Genomic DNA, 27,125 nt, shown 5'->3' with positions numbered 1-27,125 from the left:
TCTTTTTAACATGCCTTTCATTTTCATTTCCATTTGAAGACAAACGCAGAAGTATTTTTAAAATCCCTAACCCTAACCCTTAACCATAGCAATATGTTCTCTTACATAGTCAGTAAATGAACAGTGGGGCTCACATTTTGAGGGTGGGGGGGGGCTTTTACTACTGTACTGTTATAACAGCTCTGTGGAAAAAAGAAAGCCCCAAAACAATACAAAAAAAAATAAAAAATATCACAATTCTGAGTCATAATCACGCCACTAGCAAGTTTTTTTATTGTTTATTGAGCAAACTTTTACAAGTATTTTTTTAATATTCTAAAATTAATTTTCTGTTGTACTGAGTGTAAGTGAATTTAAAATATTTTTGCATAAGGTTGCAAAATGAAATTTGAACAAAGAAAATGTACTTCCTGTTAATGTAGTGTGATCAAGAAAATCTGAATTTATGATATGTCTCCCTGACTGCATTTTTATCTGGTCCAACAATACCTTTGCCTCAAATGTGTGGAGGATAGTTATACTAGTTGGAACTTGGAAAAGGAAAAAAAAAAAAGAAGAAGAAGCTGCGTAACTTCCTCAAAAGTTTCAGAAGATGAATGATAAACAGCACTATGCCTTGAAAGTCAGAGTCGCACTCAGACACCCAGATAGGAAGCGCAATGAGTGTTGGTGAAATGATCTACACTTTGGCCGAGGTGCTCATTGCTGTCAGCTGCTGTTTGGGTAATTCGTTGGTTATCCTGGCACTGTGGACCAGCAAAATCATCCGGCTGCCGACTTTCTGCCTCATTGTGTCTCTGTCTGTTGCTGACTTTATGGTTGGCTGTGTTGCCATACCGTTGGCCGTGGTGGTGGACGGACGAGTGAGGACTTCATTTCACGGCTGTCTCTTCCTCAGCTGTGTGGTCATCCTACTGACCTCAGTCTCAGTTTTGTGTCTTATGGCCATTGCAGTGGACCGTTACCTACGGGTGTACATCCCTCTCAGGTATTTATTTTTTTTGTTTGTTTTTTTTTTTTTTTTTTTTTTAGATTTTGTTTTGAAAATTAAGCTTTACTTTTTTTATCTCACTCTTAACTATCAATCTTTTGCACAGCTTGAGTAATAAGGAAAATATTTTTTTTTCCCCAGCATAACTAAAAGTACTTCTATGATTTTATCTTAATTGTACAGTGCATTTTGTCTTGACTGCACAATTGATGTCAGCATTCTCCCCCTCTTGCAGGTACAAAAGGACTGTGACACAGAAACATTCGTGGCTAGCCGTTGCAGCATGTTGGTTTGTTGCAATACCACTAAGCTTCACTCCAATGCTCGGATGGCACGAAAATGATCCTTCTAATTCAACAAACTCAACCATTGTTTGCCAGTTTACAAGTGTGATCCCCATGTCTTACCTGGTCTACTTCAACTTTTTCCTCTGCGCTTTGACACCACTGTTGGTGATGACTGTTTTGTACGGCTTTGTGTTTTTTACCATTCGTGGAAACCTCAGAGAGAAACCAGGCAGCAGTGGTCAGAAACCTTCTCTGAACTATCTAAAGAAAGAGAAGCAGCTGGCAGGATCGCTGTCTCTGGTATTGGCCCTGTTTGCCCTGTGCTGGGTCCCCCTGCACATAATGAACTGCATTGTTTACTTTCGTGGGGAAAATTATGTAACAAAGGCAGCTTTCCATGTTGGCATCTTGCTTTCTCATGCTAACTCAGCTGTAAACCCAATTGTATATTCATTTAAAATACAAAAGATCAAGATTGCGTACCTGAGGATCTGGAGGCAGTACATCACATGTAGAGAGGAAACTCAAGGGTCTCAGTCAAGCCAAATAACAGACAACAATCTAAGCAGCAACGTGAACAGCGTGGCCAACAATGTCTAACGGCAGAGCTCCTTTTTGTGTGTATGCACCTTCTTAAGGACAAATTCTGGCTCTGGAGTTGAATTAAATCTCGTAAAAGAGAAGAGGTAAAGAAAACAAGTTATGCTAATTATGTAATATTAAAATACAAACACTGTCTATTAATTGATAAAGATGATGTTGGTACTGATACAGTGATCAGATCTAAGGGAAATGTACAATCTGTTATGTGAAGGAAGTTTGTGTGTGTTGGTGAGTGCACATGTGAAAGCTGGTTCAACTTCCTCTTGTCCTATTAGCTTTTAGTTTAGTTTCTCATCTGATGTTTCATATCACTGTTGGGTTTTTCTTTTTCAGTTCAGGTTCTGTATATTCATAAAAATAGAAATTCCCTTGAAGTTACATACACGCGGTAAACCTGGTGTGCCATTTTAACACCTGTTTAGTGTAGAGGCCATGCATGACCATTTGTAAATATTTTTTATTTCTGCCATTTTTTTACATCACCTACAATCAGAACAAGAATAAGAGGTCGCAGGCACGGCCCAACTGATTTAATTCAATGGTCAACACAACTTTTCCTCTCACTCACTCATGAGTATTTATTTAATGTGCTGTTAATCCTTTTCCACAAAGGCATCTTAAGAATCGATGAACAGTAAGAAGTCTGCAGGCTTGTGGTTCATGAGTTTAGCTCTTTTTTTCGCTTCCTGACTTTAAGAAGCTTGTCTAGATTTATTATCTTCTGCACATGCAATACAATGACTGATGTTTAAATAAATATGTTTAATGATTGCCATTGTTGAAACCTCAATGGGCCATGTGACTTTTACTGGAGCAGTATTACTTCTAAATGAAACTTTTATCAGTTGCGTGCACTGTAATTTGGCTGTATATTTAAAACGTCCACGCATTTCCAAAAGTGCATTCTTTTAACGGAATTCCTGAAAGAACACTAAAACTAACCTGTTACGCACTGAGTGGCACATTTCATCCTTCAACAGAACACACATGGGATGATTTTGAGTTAAAGCCACAATTCATCATTCAGCAACAAAACTACCTTAAAAGAGAAGCAGGAGGTTTTATCTGATAGATCAATGCATTTTAAACATGTGCTGTACAGTTCCCAATAAAGACGTTCTTAATACCACACTTAATATACACAATTGTGTACTTTGTGATGGCAAATTTTGATGTTAACATAAACAAGACAGCAATAAGTTGCTATGACCAAGGAATCCTTAAATAAGAGACAAGTAGCTGCCTCCCTTTTTATTTCCAAAAGGTTTGACAGGTCATCAGTCTGTGCACAGAGAACTAATTAAATTCATCTAGATATCATAGCAATGTTTTGCAAACTTCTGGAAACGAATGACAATATTTACCTTGTCGATCACCATCTGATATTTTTGGAGCCAACAAAAGGCATCCTCATACTTTGATGGAAATTACACATATAGTGTTGATTTAATTCGACAATCGCCATGAAATGACCTTTATTTATGTATAACAGTAGTTCCTGTCGGTGTCTATTTGACATTCATGTACCGACCTGTCAGACAAGTAGGTGTCTGAAGAGCAGATAGCTGTTCAATGAAGGATTCTGTCAGACAGAGGACCTCCAGTGTCGTTGGTCTGAATTAGTTAAGCAAGCTGACTCCTTATTAAGTAACCCCCCCCCCCCCAAAAAAAAAGAGGGGGAGGGGGGTTTAAAGTTCATCTCCACAGACCGTTAGTATGAATAGCTCTAACTTCTTTCAGACTGAAGACTTACTTTTGCTTTGTGAATTTCTTACTTTTAGCTTTAGGATGTTTTGTGAATGCACTCCAGATGTGCCATTGGTCACAAAACTTTGATAATTTCCAGTGTGATAACAGTCTTCGGCCACAAGGTGGCATCAGAGTGGCACCTTCACGGTATGGCCAGTGTGTGAGTGAGCTTCATTCCAAGCACTCATTGTACCTCTCAAGAAAGGTAATAGACTGTATAGTTATCGCCTGAGTAGGATTTACTCCATCCCACAAACTATACAACCTACTACCTCATCTTGCTAGGCTCAACTTCAAGCACAGCATCCTTAAAAGAACAAGTTCAGACTATGAGCGAGAGTAGGTTCAACCATTCGATCTGGTAAATATATAAAGCCTTTGTCTCTGCAGCCACAGCTTCTTCCACACATGTGAGGTGTTAAATTTACTTCACATGGTCTACCAGTTCCTTCATCCACTCAGCTTATTGGCATCACAGCAGATCAACCTGTCTCCTTAGGAAAGACAGTAGATTGCATAGTTATCTCAGAGGGAGGACACAAACCCCACAACTATTCAATCTACTACCTCAGCCTTAAGAACAGATGCGTTTGCAGGTAGCAGGAGAAACCTCCGGGCCGAACTGTGAGACAAAATAAGAAGAGAATAAGTGAGTTTTTAGATGTCAGTGGCAACAAAAGAAAAACAATAGTTGAGTAACTTTTAATCTGTGCGGAAGACAAAATATTAAAGTTGAGTTACATCGAAGTGTGTTTAGTAGCTTGCATTAGAAAAAACACTGCTAATTAGATTTTCATTTGGCAATTTAATAAAATGTTTTATTGCAAACTATTGCAGTTTCATTTGAAATAAAACATTCACATGTACGTGTACGTGTTCAAACCACGTTGTGCACATCACGGCTCCTACCATTGAAAGAAGTAGTCTGTTAACAGTTTTATGAGGAATTAGCATCTACACTGCACTGCTTTGTTGACTGTTTTTGTAAAATAAATGCTTGGCTCAACAGGCTCAAAAACACCACTGCAGCTGCATAAGGTATCTGAGTACTTGTACTGGTCAGTGAAAACTATATTTGACCAGTGTTTAAGGATGCCTGTATGTTAGCTGTACGTTAACTTACATTACATGGACATTGTACAAAAGAAATGCAGCCAACCTATTAAAGTCAAAATACACTTATCACAAGTCAGTTAGGCAATTGGTGGAGGGAAAAAATCACTTTTAGAGAAGTTGAGTTGTAGTGAAGGGCAGATGTGCCAAGAATTAGTGCCTATTTTTCTCTAAAACTTAACTGGGTATTTCCAGAGCTGTGTCCCTACAGGCAAAAAAAAAAAAAAAAAAAAAGAAAGCTTGATTTTAATGCTTTCCTGAGTTTGCTGCCTTCCATCTTTTCAACCAGAAACCAATGCAAAGGGAAAGGAAAGGAAAATGGCTGTACCTCGGCCATTTTAGGGAAAGTTTGTTGGCACCCACACTCAACATCTGTGGTGCAACCTGTTAACTTCTACCTCCTCTTTAAGATTCAGTTTAACCCTTTACAAAGAATGGTATTGTGATTGATTTAAAGCAGTTAGTTGTTTAATTATAACATGCTGGTGATTGTTGCTCACTCACACATGTATGCAAGACATTCTGCTGTTTTTGCTTTAGATGTTTTAATAGAGAAGCTAAAGGTTTGACTTCCCCTTTTGCTCAGTGTGGATGCCACTTCAAGCCCATTGAAAAAGGAGTCTGTTTACGGTGCCAGCTAGCGTCTGGGACTCAAGCTGGGCAGAGCTGCTTGGGCCCCGACACAGCCATACTTTGGCTGAGCTGAGTGAAGCCAGTCACTGTTATGGTAGATGATGATGGTCAACCCATGCAAAGACTGGGACGCTTTGCATAAATTAGCATGTGAACCACGGTCACTGAAAAGCGACTGGGCAGTTCATTAACATATTGAATTCCTCTTTGGTCTAATTAATACTGACAGTGATTGAAATGTTTTGGCAGGCTGTGCGACTGTGGTGCCAGGCCATGCACACTGGGCAGAATGAAAAGCCACAAGGCCATCAGAGAGCAGGGGACCTTAATGGAGATGTTGAATTAATTAGACGGTAAATGGGATCAAACTCCTCTGACTGGCTGGCCGGTGCAAAGGGGATGAGTGAAAGCAGAGCTGCGTTCAGCTTTTTGTAAAAGAAAAGCTAAGTTGTGATGACAAAAATGCCATGCTTCATGATTGTGTGTGTCCCTGGTGGGAAAAAAATATGCAATAGTGACATTGACACGTTTAACACTGGCTTATTTGGCCATGACAATTTAAACTATAACTTCTCCAGGCTCACAGCAAAGTATCTGATTTATTCAGTCATCACCACACACATAGCATTACCTGTTGTGAGGTGACGCACATGTGATTCTCAGAATAATCCCGCTTTAAAATGAAATGCTTACATTCTTTCATGAAATAATCAGCACTCTCCTGCCACAGCTGATTTTCTTTTTCTTTTTTACTACCATAACTTTAGACAGAGGTTGTTCTTAAGTAGCAGAGTTCAGCTCTCAACCACAGGCAAGTCCACAGGTACAGTTAGATTTTTTTGAATTAATGATTCTTAACTTCATTGTTTCCACATACCCTGCTAGTGATGGTGCACCAACCTTTTTTTAATAGAAGCTCTACTAAAAGTAAATAATAATAATAATAATCAGCACCTCCAGGGAGATTTCCCAAGTTTGCAACCTGAAACTCAAGAAAAGGTTTTTTTTCTCCTTCTTTCTTTTCTCTACAGCTGGAAGTAATGGTCTGACTTTTGTCACTGTATTCCCAAGCTGCTGCTGATAGGAAAATGGCTGCTCTGTGTCAGAGGATAGTGAAGGTTATGTTTCAAAAACCAGCACCGCAGCAATCAACATGCCAACGAACATAACGCCGACACTGTCATTCATATCCGCAACTCTCCTCATCTTACACTGGTAAGCACTGTGAAAGATGTCCAGGTGCCAAGCAAACAGATGATTTAATAGACGAAGGCACAAAAAACAAACAAACAAACAAAAAAATACCCATAACAGGTTGGCGTTGGTCCATGATGATCGGCGGATTTCGGGCACGACTTTGAGGGGAAAGACTGGGGTTGGTTCTCTTACGCGGTTCCCTCCAATATTTGGTGCCAAGAAATGGGCATTGTCTGTGTGCCAAGCTGAATCTCAATGAGACAAAAAAAGAGGGTGATGTCGTAGATGCAGCATGGCAGGACCCACCACTGATGGGGGGAGGGTGGTGTTGGCAGCAAAGCAATGAGAGGATGCCATGTCAGAAAGGGGAGTGTGACAGCACACAATAAGACATGGTGGCATAGCTTGCTACCAGATGCTTACTGCAGTGTTCATGCTATGCGAGCTAGGTGTTAACACATCCAAAGAAAGGACCATTGTTCCATCAGCAGAGTTCGCCCATATGTTGGACAAGTGGTTTTGTTTTGTACGAGCCTGAGGTTTCAGTCGAATTTCATCATCTGTGATGCATCCTGGTTAATAAACTCAGGTCAGTCCATATGGCACGCTGACTCAGTCTGCCGTACATCTTCACTTCACTTGACTTCAACTTTCTTTGATGGCTTCATTTGGGGCTAGATATCTAGATTTCAGATACTTGCGATTTCAATGAAGCATCAAATAACTGACTTGTGTTTTGTATTTTCTCACAAAATGTATTTGGAAATAGACTCCGGAAATGTGCCTACATGAGTTACCTGCAATTTATCCTGACTGACTGTCACATTGGTAATCTAAAAGAAAATCAGATGTTTAAACTGAGGGAGGACTCACTCTAATCCCCACAAAGCTTTGCTGTATTCCTGTGTAATGCCAACTTTCATTTCTTGTTTTGTTTTTTTATTTTTATTTTTACAAAACTATATTTAACTCCTTTAAAGTATCAGATAATTTCTTTATTATTGACGGTCTAGCAACATATTGAGAATGTCTGGTTTGGATTATTAACAGAACCCCTTTACAAACATGATAACAAGAGAACAAAGTCACACACACACCTCCAGGGTGACATAATTACAGTACATTGAAATTACTTGGGCATGTTGGAGTCACTTTCAATGTCGTTAAGTTGCTCGAATGAAGTCCAGTCCAGATGGATGAGGTGAGCTCTTTTACAATCCCTTTTGTAGGCTTACTGAGGAAAATATTGTTATAGTTCTTGTCTTAGCAGCTGTTGTCTGGTCTCTGCTAGTGGTTCCTGATTTTTTTTTTTTTTTGGTCCATTTTCCTGTGCAGCTTATATGGGTTAGGGTTAGCATGACTGAGTTATGAGTAGTCAACTCAAACCTGATTTCCCCACATTAGATTATTTGGTTTTAGCCCTTTTACAGGTTTGAAAACAGGATCACTAGTTAAAATCCCAAAAATATTTGGGAACATTTTGTCCAGTGGATTTTTGTTTAATTTTATTTCCTTCTCCAGTAATCACCTCACCTATCTTACAGGCTCTTATGAGGGTCCAGACCTCGGGCTGGTAGCCACTAGACTACACAATTGAAGACTGGGACTAATTTGAGAGGAAATTCCCCCCTACAGTATGTCGGGGGGTCATTAAGATGGACTGACTGAGCTGTAGAGCCTGAGGTCAAACCTCTAACTGTGGAGACTAATAGGTCCCTATGAAGGTATGTGCCCACACATGCAGTACATTTGATCAGGACTTGGTTTGATTCTCAACAGGTGCCGCACTTTTTTTTCCCCAAAATAACAAACATACTGCCACTCCTTCTACTTACTGCTTGAACACAAACGGAACAGTAATAAAAAAAATGTCATAAAACATCTCCACAGCAAAGGTCAGGTATTTTTGGCACTGCTCGTATAATCAACATTGTGGCACAGAAAACACTGAAATATGAGATAAAATAGCTTTGTTGGTGGAAAATCTATGACCGAATATTTTCATGTTGTTTGAAGTGCTTTTAAGTGCTCCGTCAGGTTTGTTTGTGCCATGATGATTGAGCTGAAAGACAGTTTGTGCTATGCATTTTGTTCAAGGTAATTTTATCTGGGGCTGTATGTCATCCATATAGTGTACTTACCACTCAGTGGATACAACAGATGGATCTTTCTATACAAACCGTGACATTCTTAAGAGTCTAGGCTCAAATGATTCTTAGGAAATACTTTTTATGGTTTGTTTTAGTCAAAGCTAGCTGCTGGATATAAATACAATGAGGACCTGAAAGTTGCAGTGATCACAGGAGAGTGCCTGAGCGTTCACTCAGTGAACTATTGTCATACGTGGCTCTATCCTGTTACAGGAAACTAGCCAAGCTAATATTCCACATAGGTTAAGACCATTTGTGAGACACTGGTGGAACATCTGGACCATCCAGATGTTATTCTTAATATGGCTTTCTCTCAGTGTTTGCAGAGTGCATTTTTTCACATCTGGTGATAGGTTGCTCAAACACACGTTGTTTTCTGCGTGATATGATGTTAACAAAGGAACTAGATCAAATGCTGTTTATAGCACGAGTCAGTTTTGCTCGAAAACAGGAAGGCTAAAATGTGTGTATGCAATATGACCTGATAACAGCAACAACCAAAATAAAAAGAGACTTTGATCCTGGCAACCAGTCACTTTAACTATGGGGAGGAGAGAAACGCAAATAGCAGAGGATATGACTTTCCAAACAACATGTCATCAAGCAGCATAGCAAGTTCATCTGAGGAGAACTTTGGGGGAGGAGGAAAAAAGTTCATTTTCTTTCTCTCTGCCAATCCTCCCTGATCCCGCCCCCTTTTTTTTTTCTTCATTCACCCTTTCTCTACAGTACAGTATGCCTTAATCTGTCATTATCGCACAATCAAACACGAACGAAAAAGCTGACTCAACTAGATGCAAACACAACACAAATAATCACACACCACGTAACATGTGCCCAGATGTTTACACAATCGGCTTGTAAAAAAAATCTGTTTTTCATAAGAGATTGATCTGGTGAGAAAAACAAACACCGTTTCTCTATGTGTGACAATTGTTGATATTAAAGTTTTTATTTTTCCCATGCTAGTTGTGGCTTATGCAAAAATAACCCAAACAAACCGATGAGGACTTTATCTGAAATCGAGACTGCAGTCTTACAATACAAGCCCCTTCATGTATGGAACAATGCTTGCAACAGAGGGATCTGGTTCATACTGGTTTTTGACCGAGTCTATCAAACAGCAGCACTTAACAACAACTCTGGATTGATACAGTTTTCCTCTATGATATTGAAAAAAACATTTCTTTCCAGATGCTCATTCTACTTGTGTGGCACGCGTTTTTATTTTGCGGTAAAATAAATGGTGAACTGGAGCCCGTATTACTGTTGAGGGAGAGATTCTGTGGCCTTTCGTTGCAGATTTCTTTGCATCAAAATGTTTAGTCGAACCCACTTAATGCCTTTTATCTTGAGTGTTTCCTATTTGAAATCTAGAAGTAATAATATCGTTTGATGATGTGAAATTCATTTGTTCATGCCCCTGGAGTTGTGGTGTCTTTAGGCCCCAGCCTGTAAATTAGCACCTAAATGTTGCTTTATGCTACAGTTCTGTACTTTAGAAGGCACTAACACAACCACAAAAATGTCTTTTTACTTGTGCGTGTTTTATCGAACGTTGCTCTGCATACAGAATGCTAATTTCATTAATTATACGCAAAATATTTGGTCAATATTTCTTAATGCATTTAACCCAAGACACAGCATTAAGACAAAAATTGTCTTTCGTCCCAATCGAGCTAAACGGGTGGAGATTGTGTTCGGTGCAAGCAAAGCAGACACGTGTACAGTGTGGAACATAAAAGAAGTGTAAAAGTGCAACACACAAATAAAGGGAGACTTCAGTACAAAGAGGCGTATCAAGGCCTAAACAGAAGCAGAATCAAAAATCAGAAATACCTGGAGGTGACTTTTTTTTTGTACAGATCTGGCTAGTGTTCACTCTCAAAGAAGGCCATGGAGGCGACAAAAAAAGAAGAAAAAAAGTCGGGTTAGTAAAAAGACAAGAAAGCATTTCCACATCCCTCTCATTCGCCTGCAAGACAAGGGAAAGGCTGAGTAGTATACCAGCAAGCAACCCCACTCGAACAGGGGCTGGGGCTTGAGAGCAGTTTCTGGGCCATGCCCTCCTCTCTCCCTGCCCACTTTTGCCCTGCTGCCAAGAAGGAGAGACAGCAAGGAGAAAGGGAGACAGGAAAAGAAATCATGAAGTCATAAAATTTAGCACAACAGAGCATATTAAAGATACAGCATTTCTGCGAAATACGCAGAGAAGTGGAGTAAGAAAAGTTTGGTTTTGGTTTTGAGGTGAAGAGTTGAGTTCACCCAGAGAATGAAGGTGAACAGTCACATGAACTTTAGATTATGTGCTATCAAATAGACACTCACTTGACTGTAGGATTAGGGGCAGGGAAGGAAAAAGAAATAGAAGGAGACAGGGAGAGAAACGAGCTCGGGTGAGGGAATCAGAAGTGAGTACTTACATGTAATCCTGTATCAAAGCCAAAATGTTTGACAGATTTATCTACAGTTGGCCAAACAAGTCAGTGTCAGATATTGTTGAAGCAGTTCAGAGCAAATGAGTTAAAGGCTTCTCTCAAAGCCGTGTCGTAAAGCCTTTTGTCAGCAGTTGGCATCATTCCCAGGTAGTACATGCCTCACAGTTCCCATTTTCGGTAGTCATTCCGGACGTCTTTAGTTGTTCTGCACCTGCCTGTGTTTTTATTCAGATTTGTTGCACAGGATATAGAAGAGAACAGTAACCACTGGGAGGGGGGGGGGGGGGGTCTGACTGAGTTTGATCCTAGTAGAGAATGGAAACACGTATTTGCTGTCAAAAGACCAAACCAGCAGTCTGGGTTGTTTTTCGACAATATACCTTCAAGTCACACAATGTGTCACGGAGAGCTGAAGCGGAAGTGAGGGCAAGGGACGAGTCACTTTCCAGGAACGATCAAATCCAAAGATCGTGCTTTGAATAGATCATCTCCACCAAATTAAAATCAGTGAAATAATCCAATGAGCCCTGAAAGGGGCACAGTGTAATACCAGCGAGTGTCACAGACGGGCTCATCACTGTCTTTCCTCAGGCAATATCCAAGACAGCTTCCTGTGTGACGTCACTGATTCTTCTTCTTTTTTTTCTTTTTTTAAACAGTTATATCCTTTCTCTCCTCAGGTAATCGTCGTTCCAAAGCATGCTACGTGCTGTTGAAGAGTATTTCAAATGAACAAAGGAGTTCAACATCAGTCATTGTGCAGACATCTCAGGCAGGACGAAAAAGAGGAGAGGCGCTGCAAACTCTCTTTACAAATCTCACTTTGTGTCCTTCTCTTCCTGCTCGCTAAACACTGAGCTTGTAAAAGTTTTAGCTGTGAGGTTTTGGGCCAGCCTCCACTGGCACCGTTTCAAAACAGCACTGCCTGCTTCAGAAAAACGGAGGGGACAAGTTTGCTCTGGGAGTTCTGGCTGTCTGCGCTCCTTGCCCTGTCTCCCTCTTTTTCTCTCTCTCTCTCTCTCTCTGTCTCTCTCTCTCTCTCTCTCTCTCTCTCTCTCTCTCTCTCTCTCTCTCTCCCCTCTCTCTCTCTTTCTTTCTTTCTGCCTCTCTGGGACTCGGGGCACAAAACGCTCTCGGGGTAATGCCAGCTCATGCCAGCTCAGTCGCTAAGACGTGTTCATCTATTAGCGACTGGATTACTATGGGGAGGCTGCTCTCTATCACTGACACCTAGAGAATAGGAAATGCAAGCTCCAGCACTATTTCCTGGATAATTTGTCCTCCATTTCAGATGTGTGTCAAGCTCTCACGAGGCTCAGCACTGCTTGTGTTACAGTTCACTCAAAGTTCTGGCTGCTTTGCCTTTATTTCTGCTCTGAGTGGCTCAGGGATTCTCATCTCAAACCTTCCACGTTGCATCCTTCGCTTTGTCTTGTTTTACAATGCAACTTTCACAGTGATGGACTTAATGATAAAAATGACACAACACACAAATAAATTGATGTTCACACTTAAGAAAACCAATACAAACACAGTAATGTAATTCCACTTCTGTGCTATTCTTCTTTTCCAAATGTTACTTTTTTCATTTCTGAAGATTTAGTCTCAGTCTTTGTCATGTGTGCTTCTAAGGACTCTCCACCTCAGTCTGTTTAAAATATAATCACCTACTGTATTGTTCATATCGTGGTCTCACCTCTAACTGTTTTCTCTCTCCAGGTCAATAGCAGCCTTAGCTGTTTAGCCAATACAATCCCATTTTATCTAGCAGGGAGGGTTTCAATAACAAGGAATAGATGGCAGTGAAGGAGTGTTCTCAATTTGCTCTTTATTAGATTTGGCACGTTGCTGCTCGAGCCTCCACGGGGAGCTTTTGTTTCAGCATTGTCTCTTACCACCACCAAACCAACCCAGGTGGTCCAATGAAGACCACATGTGTACAAATACAGATATAATTTTATGTTTAGAGGATCTGAAACTAGACACTTAAGCTTCTGAGACGGCAGCTGGAAATCAAGAGAGGGTGACAGTTCAATAGATACACCGAGCTCAAATTAATGCAGTCTAATGACAGGGTATCTGCCGGGCCTGAGGAGCCTGGAGAAGCTTTGAAGTCCCTTCTCTCAACAAAAAGGCATTAAAAGATTTTTCGAAGTCTTTTCTTTGGTATGTTGCCCTTAACTAAAAGTGTAGTAGTGTACACAGATGGCCTTTTAGTTCCTCTTTTGTCGAGTTTCAATCTGTTCTGTAAAACCAGTAACAACCACCGCTGCTACTGCTAGCATGTCTAAATTGGTTTACCTGCATTAATGTTAGTTGGCTTATATTTAGAATTTCTTTAGCTGCATTCGCAATTATTTTACATGTAGCTATGCTTTGGGCTAAAAACTAATTTATGTTAAAAAAAGTCGTACAGTGGATGAAAACTTTTCCTCAAGCCACAATCTACACCAATCAGCCATAACATTTAGACCGCTTGTGTCTAATATTGTCCCCCTTCTGCTGCCAAAGCAGCCCTGACCCACCGAGGTCTGGACTCCACCACTGTCAGCGACAATGTTTAGGGACGTGGTAAATGTTAGAGTAACATCCGCATGAATGGCTTGACCCATGTGTTTCCCACTTGTGTGACTATAAACTTTCTGTTGTGACTAACAATAATTTATTTAACCTTTTTTTCTAAACTATCTCAGATGACGTTCCAAACTTGGCAGATGAAACAGGATGTGACCTTCAATCAGCGTTCAGACTGAGTCACTATTCCATCTACAACCCAGGGGACTATTTTTGCTCCTGAATAGCGTCTTTCCAATTATAATGAATGGATGAGACCTCCTGCCATTGTCTTCGTTTGTACCCCTCCTGATTCCTTGAACAATCTCTCCTTTGGGGATAGATTAATTTAACCCAGATTTTCCTGTTGTGTCTTTATTGTTTGTCCTTCCTGAGGTACAGGCCCTCTCCGAGTTGATGATTCACCCGGCTGTGCGGTGCCACTGAGTTCACTACCTCACCAGCGTGCTGTTTCAGCACTAAACCCATGAGTGAACTAAAATATCATCATCGTACCCCCTCCTCGAATACAGGTCACTGCCACTGGAAGCTCTACCTTTATGTATTTAACATCATTCTTCCTGGCTTAGTGTTTGCACAACTGCTTTGAATGGTCCCTGTTTCACCATAACTTTGAATAATGTGTTTTCATTTCATTCAGGCTTGTTGTTACAGTTGTTGGTATAGTAAGAGCTGGTTTTACAGCCTCTCTGGTATGCTCTCTTGCGCTGCTTCTCATTGCTTCAACAATGTTTACCATCTTGCTTGCAGTAATGAAACACAACTGTCGTGAAAATGATTTTCAACGCTGCGTGTTGAGAAACACACTGTAGTTTCTGTCTCTTTAAGATCCTGATGGCTTCTCTGCTGCTCCCTTGAGGTCACTGGCCTTCCTTAGGCCGCCTGCCAACTGCCATGTTACTGTCAGGCGTTTGCAGAAATGCCAGCAAAGCCATTAGTCGAGACTCTTTTCACCAGTCAGCAAACTGGACAGCATGAGCAGCATGGCGATGCTGAGAGACAAAGGCTCCGGTCTCATAAAACTACAAAACTTGTTACTTTTCTTCCCCCATTGTTTCCTATCACGTGTTATTCTCCGCTTTGGCTGTGATTACTCTCCTCCCATCTCCTCTTGTGATCTCTGAGGCCGCAGCCAGACGGGACCGAGATAGCTCCGAGATTGCAGAAAACCACCTACCCGATGGATAATTATAGATTTTATGCATCGAGGCCTGGTCTGTCATTTTTAAAATATGTGTGAGTGGAGTGAAGCTGAGTACCTCCATCTGCCCCCTGGTGTCTCACAGCAGCTTCCTGCAATGTGTTTTTGTCTCATGGGGAACAGCAGCATCTGCTGGTTGACTAAAGAAACCGCAGTGTTTTTATACGCCGTACTGACTGTGCAGTACCTCCTCGATCTCTTTTTGATCCAGGGAGGTTCACATTCTTTCAGCACCATGGGCACCACGTCAATCAGAGACTAGAGCTTATCCCTGGAAGCTAAATGGGAATATATAAAAAGGCGTCTGGAGTTCTAAAAGTGACCTGAACCTTTATTTTTCACTTCGAGAATCAGAAATAGTATACACACCTTAAATGAGACCTGCGCATTTTAGTTTGAAGTGAATTCAAACAGGAGCCATATTTCGTTTTCTCCACTTCCTTCTGATGGAAAAATCCTAGAAATACTTGCAGATGGTGAGTGGCCAATTACAATAATCCCATTTGAAGGGTCAGGGCATCTTCATTGTGTGGTATTCGACGACAGGACCCGTTTTATAAAAAAAAAAAAAAATCCTCTTAGAAGTCAGGTCATGTGACCCTTCTGCGGGCTGCAGGATAAGTATGAGACTTATGGGTATCCACAAGCTGAACGGAGTCAATCAGCATGCTGCATGTCAAAGCCCCTGTCTGGTCAGCCATTGTATTAGTGCACCAGACATACACGTTTTAACGTATTACTCTTTCTCAAGGTTGTTCCATGAGACCAAAATCTGGATGTAACCTTTTTCCACATCAAACATGCCTCTCCACAGTCACATTGTAAAAGAGGCCTGGACACAGGACAGGTATGTCAGCATTAAGATACAATAGGAAAGAAATATTTGCAAATGGATTTGTCATGCAAGCATTTTCCAAGGGATGAAATGTGCTCCTGGTGCCGTCATCATTTCTATCTGTTATCCTGCAGTTTTCTGAATGGCTATTCCTGCTTTACCACACCTAATTTCCACTGGTAGTAGCCAAGTGGTGCTTAACTAATAAGTAGCTGGTAAAAGCTTGTGTTGTTGTCAGGTAGACCTGCTTAGGCCAATTTCCCATACCCTGTTTGACCTGTTAATGTAGAGATCACACTGAGCTCTCTGGCTAAAGTTAAGGCTGTTGGTTGCCATGAGCGTGCCAAGCACAGATATATTGAATATTTATTTATCAGAATTGTTATAATTAACAAACCCTTATTATTATTGCCGTATTGTTACACTTTGGTAATGTGGTTCTCATTATTTCTGCCCCAGGATTCAGGAGGATGAAGACTGTGCTTTAACCCGTCACCAGCTGGTTCAGGTAATTTTAGGAAATATGAAATCCTATTTCCCCAGTTCACACCAGTAATGCAGAGTGTATTAAAACGGCTCTTCCAGTCTGACCTATGACGAGTGAAAGGTGTAAAGGGAGGAAATGCCAACAAACATTGTTCATCAGTTGTACTACAGCTGGCGTAACTGGATGGAACAACTCACATTTGTGTTTTGGGTGTATGTATGCTGAGCACATGTGATAAACATGTCCTCTCCCTGCTCCCAGGCTTTTGTTGGTTTGTCCCGTTGACGTGTTTCTACAGAGCAGATGGCTTTACACATAAATCCTATTAACAACTTTCTGCTGATGGAGACGCGGTGAGCAGAGGGCTTTCTCACTCTTTTATTATCTCCACTGAGAGGCCTGCTTTTCTGTTTTCTAACCTTTGAAAAGAAGCGGTGGTGGAGGTGAAGGCAAGGCCCCACCATGTCTGCAGAGAAGGTAAACGGAGGGGGTTGTGGTTTTTCTGGATGGTTTTATTGACTTTCAAATGAGATTACTTCCCTGTTCATTCAGCTGCCCAGTAATAACAATGATATTTGGAAAATGAGACATGAGGGATAACAGAAGATACTTCAGTAAGAGTCAGTTTATAGTTTTGCTGTCGTTAAGCATCAGTATTTACAGTTTGACTGCTTATTTTGAGTTCAGTAAATTGTGGTGCCATATGTTTATGAAACACAAGTTTTTCTTTTTTCTTCTTTTTTCAAATTTCTCTTGATGAATAAGATGACTTTGGTGGTTTCTTTTTAAATCAAAGACGATTTTAGGAATGATTACGTAGAAAATAATCTCTGACCCACATGTGAGGTAACGGTTACAAATACCTGCATGGGAAGTCTTGTATTAGAGTAATGCAGGTTATTCAACTCAGGCCAGAGTTTTGAAGCTCAAGTATGTGTTGCCTTTTTATCCAGCATTAATTGCATCACACTCGATGCCCAAGTTATTGCTCATCTGCTGAGCAATGCATGAAAAAATTAAAGATTGGCAATCACTTACAGTGCTACTGTGCTGGAATCTGCAACGCCGAGCTCTCATGTTTCTCTCTTTAAATACATGATTGACTTTCACAAATAATCAATCGAATCTTTCTGCTCAGATGCACAAACGGTTCCTTCCTGGTGAAGGTGATTTTTGGCTCATAATGCTCGTCCCCGAATCAAATTCCTATCTATGGATTGCTATTATTAACCACTATATGTGTCAGCTCCTCCAGCATTAACAAAGTAATGACAACAGCTGCTGGCATAGCTTCAAACATTGTGTTAAGAACACACACTTAAACTTGTGTTCAATGGAGTCGAACGCTTTCTTATATATCTTTGACTTGATGTTGTCATAAAGGTGTAGTTTAACGAAAAGACGAGGTACTACCATAGGTTAAAGATTTATTACAGCTGACAACCAATAATGGCCATTTCAATTTTTACAAAACAGCCAATGGCAGTATGACAAATGTTTACTCTTTGCGAGTTGTGAATTGGCAGACAAATAAACCTCCGTGGATGCAGGATCTACACCTAATAGGATTACCTTTGCTGTCTCACTGACCTCATTCACCGTGACCCGGGACAATGACGAGTTGTTCCAGTCACTTAGTTCTTTACTTTAGCTTTCAGACACCTCACACTTAAGAGCCACTTGATTTAAAAACACAAAACAGTTCAGAATTTACCTTAAGTTTGTGTTAAAACGGCCCTGATGAAAAACCAGTTTAACAGCTGATGAAGGAATTGGAAATTGGAATTTAAATAGCACATAAAATCTGATCTCTGTAGAAATAGAAACAAAATCATTCTCCTTAACCTTCTTTTCTCCCATATTGCCCTCACTTCTCCCTATCTGGCCTTGTAATGGTGAGTTATTATATTGTTATTACCAATGAAAGTCTATGAATATTGCTAGTTTTAGTTCCCCTCCCCTTCTTCCACATGTCTCATCTCTAATCAGTTTTGCATATATCGTTAGACGATTCATAGAAACCAAAAAAGAAGAAAGAAGAGAACAACGGCACCTCAGAGGCCAAACTGAACGGGAGTGAGGCCAAGCCCAAAAAAACAAAGACCAAGAAAAATGAAGATGCCTCAGAAGAGGACAGCCCAGCCACCCAGAGTGAGACGCTGAAGGGATCGGCTGTGATATTTTAACCATTTCTTTTGTAGAATGCAGAGGACAAACTGTGATGATGTGACTGTCATGTGATATAATCTAACCACATTGCTTACACTGCTGTTTCTGTTTCAACTTTGCAGATGGAAAGAAGGTGAAGAAAAAGAAAGCAGAAAAAGATAAGGACGAGTTGGAAAAGGAAAAAGGAAAAGAGAAAGAACCAAAAAAGAAAGCCAAAAGTGCTCCAAAAAAGAAGAAAGGTAATTCATCAAAACGAATAACAAAGCAGCTTTAACTGTGTCGGGTTAAAACTAGACCTTTCTTAAAATCCTAATATAATTAAAGAAATCATAAATGATAAATGTAATGTTTTGTCAATCATCACTGAGAAGACTAGCTCTGGTTTGATAAAACGTTGTCTTTAGGTTCAGGCACAGATGACGATGATGACGATGAGGATGATGAGGACACCCCCAAGAAGAAAACTAAGAAAAAGACAACAAAGGACAGCTCTCAATCTGCAAGTTCTGGCAAAGAGAAGAAATCAAAATCTAAAGGTATGGCAAGAAACAGGAAAAGCTTTCTGAAGGTGTTAGCAGTTGTTCAAAGATCTGACTAATGTTAAGAGGATTACATGATTTTATTGTGCAATGGTGAGCAAGTGGAAACATTGATTTGGTAACAGCAACAACAACGAAAAAAAAGTAAAGTCTTTAACTTGCCAGTAAGTGTTTACAGTGGAAAATAAATTAAAATGGAAAATTCCATTTTCTCTTTAATAATTCCCAGTGCTTCAATTAAATGTCATTGACTCACGACTGCTTTGTTTATATTTAAGTTTAGTGGCACTTGTAGTTGATTTTAAGCGAAAGACTTGAAGTATCGGTCAAAAAATTGGCAAAGCTGGTTCGTCTGCGCAATTGTAGCTACATGTAAGTCTCCCAAATGTCCGCTAATCAGGCAAGGCAGAAAGCTGAAGCTTATTCTCTGCTTTTAGTGCTTCAGAGTTAACACAAAGCCATCAAAAGAGTCTGATTAACCAATTATATGCATTTCAAACACTGATGAACAGGCCGAAAAACAAAAGAAAGCTGAATGATCACCTACAATTTAGAATTACACACTAGTAAAAGTTGACATTTAGCAGGAGGCAGTTTTCTTCTTTCAGCGGAATAAACAAAAAAATCATGATGAGAAACTGTACACACAGCCCGTACAGGATTATGGCTACTGGCGCTGCTGTGTCTGCATTTCGCTCCACCACTTTAGTCCAGAGTGAAATAGCTCAATAACCACAGATTCTCCTGGTTCCCCTGATGTTTCCTCCCACACGAGTGAGAGCTCACTATTTGTGGTATCAAGCAACTATTGAATGAAATTAGCTTGACATTCATGTCCGCCTGTGGTTGACTCTTTATCACTTTGTTGATTCCTTTGTGTTTACTTTGTCATTATCAGAACAAAATTTAGATTTCTGCAACTGATGAACATAATGAATAGTGATAAAGCCTCATAAATATTGCAATTGTGAGCGTATTTAGTATGCTGACACGAAAATATATTCTTGATTTTTTTTTCAGTCCGTCTTACTTGTGACCAAGTGTCTGTCCAAGTGTCCAAGCTAAAACTTGTTAGCACTAATATCAGAAATTACTTCCTTGGCAACAATAACATGAGTCACATCAGACACACCGCAATGTTTAATGTTTTGTAATTTAACCGTTCTTTGAACTAAAAGCAAGTGAGTACAGTATCTATGCAGAGATGTAGGCCACCAATTAAAACATGCACTTTCTGTATTAAATTGCTAAATGATTAATGCCCAGAGTGCCAGCTGAATCATCTCCAGTCTTCTTGCCTCTGAGCTGAACCTTCCTCAAACCTCTAATCCACCTCCGTTATTTCAGAAATACCTGCACCAACTTGCTCCTCCTGTGTCAGGCGCTGAATGAAAGGCTGTAAAGTTAGGGAACTCCAGGTGCTCTGACATAAACATGGAGGAAGGTGATGGCTCAGGTGTCAGAGTGCGTTTAGTTGCTGTGCTGTGACTAATTATTTAGTTAAAATATGTACAAATTGCAGCTCCTTTGAAGACCTACAGTAGAGCTGAAGGAGACTGAATATTTGATTTCACACTGAGGACAAACCATGACTATTTCATATCAAACCGTATCAGTCAAAGTAATACATACCATTGCCTGAGCTCATTCAGGGAAGTTAGGACACAGAGAAGTACGCTGTATGCTTTCAGTCCCTAAAGTTAATTAAAACCAAGACTGTAGAAGCAGCAGAAACAGCTGTGAAGAGTGATGAGTCGACAAGTGGAGATGTGAGAGCATGTTAGGACAGATTCAACATCAGGGAACCTGTTTTAAGAGCCAGTGTCAACAGTAATATGAGTGTAATCGAGATTTTAAGGACACGAGACTTGTGCCACTAACTCAGAATGAAAAATTTGGCATGAAGACCAAATGAGGGCAGGGAAAGTATCTGCAAGTAACATTAGTCTACGTCTCAATGTGCTTTTTCTTTTAACACTAACTGTAACTGAAGGATATAAGCCTAACCTAACAAGCAGATATGAAGGAGGCCTCCTTAAGCCTAAATGTCTCTCACAATCTAACAAAACAGCTGGAGGAAACAGTGGGAGCAGATTTGAATCTGAGCACGCACAAAATCAGGATTGCATGCTAAAAATTAGTTCCACTCTTTAACATCCGTTACGGTCTTCGCTCGCTGATTGATTATGGTTTATGTAAATTTTTTTGGCCCTCACTCCACATTATCTGCATTGTCTATTACAAGTAAGGAGGGAGAGCTGCATTGTTTGCACGAAAGAGATCGGATTTGCCTACATGGTTCTTCAGTTTTGTCACATTTAACAATCGGTAACATTTTCCAAATTGCCCTTTCATTTTTCAGAGGACAAAGATTCTGATGGGAAAGAGAAAAAGTCAAAGTCAAAGGAGAAGGAAAAAGATAAAAAGAAGGAGCCAGCTGCAATGTTCCAGATAAACGGAGAAAAGGACTCAAAAAGCAAGAAGAAAGGTGATCACATTGTCACACTGTGCTTTAGAGTAAGCGTCTTTTACTGGCCATGTATCTCAGCTGATTTATTCAAAATCATCTTTGAGCAGCAGCCAAATCAGACAGCGATGACAGTGAGGAAGAGACAAAGTCCACCAAATCGAAGAAGAAATCTTCAGCTGCTGGCTCAGCGTCCATGTTCCAAGCATCAGCAGACAAGGACAAGGACAAGGACAAAGACAAAAAGACAAAGAAGAAAGGTAAGGTCATAAGGGACTTATTCACAGATAGTCACAGATAAGTAAATGACAAATGTGGCATGTGCTGCAGGAAAGGCAGAAGAGAGTGACACCTCTGATTCTGAAAAAGAGGAAAAGTCAAAGAAGAAAAAGGGCAAAGGGAAAAAGAAAAAGGTCTGTTCCAATCCTCCAGTTCACCCACAAAATAAAACGATTCAGCCACTTCTAACCACAAACATTTGATCCTTTTCTTTTTTCCAAATAAACCATGCAGCAAACATTAGTGGCTTTCTTTTGAATGTATCTATTTATTCTTCATCATCAGGAGAGATCTCCATCGCCTGAGATTGAGTTTGACAGCTTGGAAAAGTTCGTGATGGATCCAGCTCCGCAGGGTGTGACCATCAAGTGCAGAGTGACTCGAGACCAGAGAGGGATGGACAAGAGCCTCTACCCTCTGTATTACCTTCATCTAGACAACGATAAGAAGGTCAGGGATCCGTCCTTACTGGAGTTTGAACAAGACACAACAACACACTTGTCTTTGGTTTTATTAACTTAACTGTGTGATTTAGCTCACATTTAGTGTACGCAAGAATGTGAAAGGACTTCTCCTACACGGTTTTCTCCTTTGTAGACATTCTTGTTGGCTGGAAGGAAAAGAAAGAAAAGCACCACTTCAAATTATCTAATTTCCGTCGATGCCACAGATTTATCAAGAGGTGGAGAGAATTTTGTTGGAAAGCTGAGGTACGCTAATTTCTTCAAAAATTAACAAATCCAAAAGTAGCACAGAAAATGTGGAAAATCAGCTTCATCTTTGATTCAAACTGTTCTGTCATACATTACGCAGATCAAATTTAATGGGGACAAAGTTCACCGTATTTGACAATGCACTGAATCCAGAGAGAGCTCTTCCAGATATGTCTAATGCACGGCAGGAGTTAGCAGGGATCATCTACGTAAGTCGTTCTTAAGCTCACCATTACCGATCTTCTGTGTATTTCACAAGCACTGAAAAATGGAACAGCAAAATGGAAACGCTCAGATGTTTGTATGTTTCTGCCATCAGGAAACAAATGTCTTAGGAATGAAAGGACCTCGAAGGATGACGGTTATCATCCCAGGAATGAACAAGGACAATGAGCGAGTACCGCTCCGACCACGAAATGTATGACCCCTTTTTTTTGTTTTTGTTTTCTTTCATTTTTCTTGGATTGTTTCGTTTCGTTTGGCTCCTCTTCAGTAGAACATGACTGAAGAGTAGACATTGGAAGTATGTGTGTGAAGGACCGTAAAAAACAAACAAATGCAGAACCTTCCTCTTTTTCTCAGATATACTAAATGACTTTAAAGTGTTTGTTGTTGTGATTATCACAAAGGAACACCTAATTGGGGATATTTTGAGGATATTGGTTCGTATGTATGAGAACATCGGATGACTCACGAGTAAAATCAGGCATCCCAGAAAGCCCAGCTATTGACAGCATATGTCAGCAAATGATCTCCAGACTGCTCCCAATTTGGTTTATTGAAGTGTTTCTGCTTTTCATGGAAGCCACACAAGGCCAACGTATAAATTCATATTACTCTCTGTTGGTGTTCAGCGACTTGTGTGTGGTCGATTCCTTCACAGGACTGTGACGGCTTGTTGATAAGACACCAGAATAGAAGGATGGAAAATCTCATTGAGCTTCACAACAAGACGCCAGTGTGGAACGAAGAAACGGCATCTCACGTGCTCAACTTTAACGGCAGGGTCACCCAGGCCTCCATCAAAAACTTCCAGATAGTCCATAACAAAGACTGTGAGTACTCCTGAGCGCCGAACTCCACTTTCAGAATGTGTGATGATAATTCAACTTGTATCTTATACAGGAAGCGTCATATGCACAACAGCAGTTTTACTCAGCCAGATCTAGTTGTGACATTTCCACTATGAACATACTAATCTGGATGAAAGGCTATAAAATTCATGTAATAGCCTCAGCTACACAGGAAAACCTGTGTAAATATCTGTTTAAGTATCTCAAATAAATCTGTTTTTTTTTTTGCTGAGAAAATATAGTAAAGTAAATTGAGATACTGTGAATGAGCTAATTTTATGTTGTCAGGGAAATTCATCTAAGTTTCTAAACAGCATTTCCTCCCTTGTGGTATGGAGCTTTGGCAACGACTATCATTTAACTGATCAACTATCTCTGGGTCAACTTCTCAACTGGTCGATCTGCAGTGCGCTTGTGCAGAAATGATAAAGCAAGCGAGTGAATTCTCTGTGGAGGACATGATGGTACTGATGAGAAAATCGATTCGGAGAGAGTCACCAGAAAATAAAATTCCGGCCATGATGTTGACTACGTTTGGGTTTTAATGACTTCAAAGACTGAAAATTCATCAGTTTCAAGGAAACTGTTCTCTCACACTCAAATCGGTCGTCAAATATCAAAGAAGCACTTGGCTCTCTTTGTAAATGTCTATCGCCAATTTATCAAGTACCATTTTTGTTCAAGTCAGGTTATATATATTTTACAGATGGATAGATTTACATAATTGATTTTTAAGTTAGAGCAGCAGGTAGTCAGACTTGTATACAGTGTGCCATCTATCCTTCATGTCTTAACAACTCCATGCCTTTTCCAGTGGACTACATTGTGATGCAGTTTGGACGGATAGCAGATGACATTTTCACGCTGGACTTCAACTACCCACTTTGCGCTGTACAGGCCTTTGCCATTGCACTCTCCAGCTTCGACGGAAAAATTGCCTGTGAATAACAGAAAGTTCCCGGTTTAGTTCAAACACACTGAAACCAGCATGCAACACACCGACAATGACATCAGACCGACCCGTGTCTCTGGACTCCCCCTTCTGCGAAAGGTGCTGATAAGAGATGGCGGTTGACAGAATGTGGCAATGCTTCCAGTTTGCCGTCATTTTTATGGCTGTGCGATCCACTTCGGAGAAGAGAAACAAAAAAATTTTTTCTCCCGTTATCGTCTGATCTTGCCCAGCATGGTGCTGCAGAGTCCTGGTTTCCTGTCTCTGTAGTTCAGTGGAAACTTTTGGATTTTCACAAAGATTTGCGCACTTCGATCAGCTCCAGTGACTGGTTATGGCATTTTTAGGGGTTGATGGTACACCTCAACGAGAAGGGTGTTGAAATATCACTCACATTAAAAGATGTTAAAATGTGTTACGTTTTGGCATCATCGTGCTGTATCGTATAGTATTGGGCTGTATTTACCACACCAATAGGTCACCAGTGTCTGATGTTACTTTGAAAATCAAAACATGCACCAAAAAATTTAATCATAACAATAGAAATATACTCATCATCTAGTTTCTTTCGGGCAAATGTCTTTTTAATTTTAAAGCTGTCTGCTCTGTTAACACTGATAGCATTAAAAGAGTTAAATGACATTTATTTGAATCTTTATTCAATATAACAACAATCATACACAGCAGACTGTCCATGTTTAGTCACATTGAGAAATCTGTTCCAGATATTGGGTGTTAATTGTCAAAGTAAAACATGTAGAAGTAACATTTTGGAGGAGAAGTTATCTGTAATTTTTGGTTTCTTGTATTAACATTTGATGACAAAATCTTAAGTCTTAAAGTCAAATTGAGTTCACATCTCTGTCGATGTCTGATGATATCGGTTTGAGTGGAGCTTTCTTAGATTTTTGTATTTGTGTTTTTTGTTTTTGGTTGTTTTGTTTTGTTTTTTTTGGCCCAGTGTTTTATAAAATTCCTTTATTTTTCTGAACACTGCCTTTGTTGCATTTCTAGACTTGTTGTAATAACGTTGTGAAAGCATATGAATTAAATTTCATTTCAGTCAGCGCTGATTGAACGAACGCAGCTTTGTCCGGAGTATCATAATAGAAATAAATGTCATTTTAGTTGTCCATACAGTTAAGACAGATACACCTAAACATGAATTTCTTCCCTGGTTTGAGTTTAGCAGGGTCATTTCTTAAAAGTCTCTGTCCTTTCTCTCCCCTCGTTTGTACATCATCTATCACCATAAAGACAAAAAAAGGCCCCTGTGAATCCAGGAGATGCATGGATTTTGCAGACAGTCTCTAAATCATCCCCAGCCCCTCTTTAAAGGCCCTTACCATGGGTTTGGTCATGTTTCTGACATTAATGTCTGCAATAACAGGCTGCTGGCAGATGATCAGAAAGATCAGTTGATAGTTCTGAGACACCCACGCTTTCTCTCCAATAGTTACCTCACATGCTGAAAGCAGCCTCGCTCAGGTGAAGAACCTGTTTGAGCCGAGCGCCCTGAGAGTCACAGAGAGGTGTGTATTCTGCCTGAACCTGCTCAGGTAGTTGTCCAAACTCGCATATTAAATGAAGCCTGAAGCTGGAAGTTCTTCTGGACAGATGCTGTAAGGTGAGCTCTTCTTTCCCCCATTGTCTCGATCTGTAAGCACCAAACAAGCGCCAAGATTACTGTTGTCATTCTTACCCACTGCCCTAATTGTGTAGTTATTGTCATACTGTTTTTCTGTAGCTCTGCTTTTTTTGTATGGGTGTGTGTGTGTGTGTGTCTCAGTAGTGGGTGAATACATAAAATGTTGCAACCATGTTGTTGACCAACAGAAGGAGCTGTTACTTTAGAGACACACACACACACACACACACATTTTCAACAGCTAAATCTTTTCTTTTTTCTTTCAGTAAATCAACCCAAAGCATAAAAGTAACGGGAATGGGAATGTTTCTCAACTTTAGGATCTCCTCTGAAGATTAAAACAAAGTTCTGGGGGTGTGAACAGAGTCTGCCTGGATAAACACTGGACATCATCGCATGCGATCTACCATGACTCACATGTTGTATTATCCCAAATATCTGTCCTTGCTTGTCATTGCAGCAGCTAAGGGGGAGTTAGCAGGACAAAGATTCAACATGATCACAGCCCATGTGCATACACACAGATAAATAAGCTGCCATGGCTATATAAGGGAAGGCAGATATCTGACATCAAGATGTGGTGTGTAGATCTGTTGGGTTTGGACGTGTATTTGATGTTCTCGGGTGGAGGATTTAAGGTGGATTAACATTCAAATTGCATCCCAAGTATTTCTTTGAGATTATTAGGCCCGTGTCATCTGACTGAACTTTAAACTCTTATATTTTTAAATATTCATTGACTGTGTTTGGTTTGCAAATTGCCTAAGACACGTGTGATCATTTCCGCTGTGCAGTGCAGAAAAAAAAAAAAAAATACAAAAGTGTACAAGTCTCTTGAAACACTTAAGCCCGTGAAGCAGTATCAGCATTTTTAACACTACTTGAGCCCATTTAGTTCCTACTTAAATCTAACACAGATCCATTGGTGCGTGTGTTGCCACAGACTGGGTTTTGTGTGTGTGTGTATGTGTGTTTGTGAGTGTGTGTGTGTGTGTTTGGGTTGGGGGGCGGGGCCTGAAGTGAAGTC

The 27,125-nt window shown here is 40.2% G+C and overlaps 1 protein-coding gene and 2 long non-coding RNA genes across 3 annotated transcripts; 2 read left to right on the top strand and 1 right to left on the bottom strand.

Annotated features, from left to right (window-relative positions):
• Window positions 1-1,008: 1,008 nt before the first annotated feature.
• On the bottom strand, window positions 1,009-12,155 carry LOC115044247 (uncharacterized). The gene is made up of 2 exons (XR_003840768.1): window positions 11,147-12,155; window positions 1,009-4,252 (listed from the first exon to the last, which is right to left on the bottom strand). It is a non-coding gene; the product is annotated as an uncharacterized LOC115044247 (long non-coding RNA).
• A 773-nt stretch (window positions 12,156-12,928) lies between these two features.
• On the top strand, window positions 12,929-16,261 carry LOC115043521 (uncharacterized). Its single transcript, XR_003840732.1, has 3 exons — window positions 12,929-14,247; window positions 15,688-15,783; window positions 16,231-16,261. It is a non-coding gene; the product is annotated as an uncharacterized LOC115043521 (long non-coding RNA).
• A 2,365-nt stretch (window positions 16,262-18,626) lies between these two features.
• LOC115043520 (tubby-related protein 1-like) lies at window positions 18,627-25,403 on the top strand. Its single transcript, XM_029502069.1, has 11 exons — window positions 18,627-18,666; window positions 18,832-18,963; window positions 21,329-21,454; window positions 21,544-21,693; window positions 21,764-21,846; window positions 21,998-22,162; window positions 22,310-22,422; window positions 22,526-22,634; window positions 22,745-22,843; window positions 23,309-23,480; window positions 24,313-25,403. Exons 3-11 carry the CDS (start codon window positions 21,409-21,411, stop codon window positions 24,444-24,446), a joined length of 1,071 nt encoding a protein of 356 aa, XP_029357929.1. The 5' UTR covers window positions 18,627-18,666; window positions 18,832-18,963; window positions 21,329-21,408; the 3' UTR covers window positions 24,447-25,403.
• The last annotated feature ends 1,722 nt before the right edge of the window (window positions 25,404-27,125 follow it).

The sequence above is a fragment of the Echeneis naucrates genome, chromosome 5, assembly GCF_900963305.1.
Source record: "Echeneis naucrates chromosome 5, fEcheNa1.1, whole genome shotgun sequence".
Lineage (NCBI taxonomy): Eukaryota > Metazoa > Chordata > Actinopteri > Carangiformes > Echeneidae > Echeneis > Echeneis naucrates.
Note: the sequence above shows the minus strand (reverse complement) of the source record. Positions and strands in the feature narration are given on the sequence as shown.

Excerpts from the sequence above, each read along its gene's own strand:
- LOC115043520 (XM_029502069.1), top strand. The coding sequence starts at position 21,409 with ATGTTCCAGATAAACGGAGAAAAGGACTCAAAAAGCAAGAAGAAAG. Across the intron at positions 21,694-21,763 it reads CAAAAAGACAAAGAAGAAAG|GAAAGGCAGAAGAGAGTGAC; the intron begins GTAAGGTCATAA and ends CATGTGCTGCAG. Across the intron at positions 22,423-22,525 it reads AATTTTGTTGGAAAGCTGAG|ATCAAATTTAATGGGGACAA; the intron begins GTACGCTAATTT and ends TACATTACGCAG.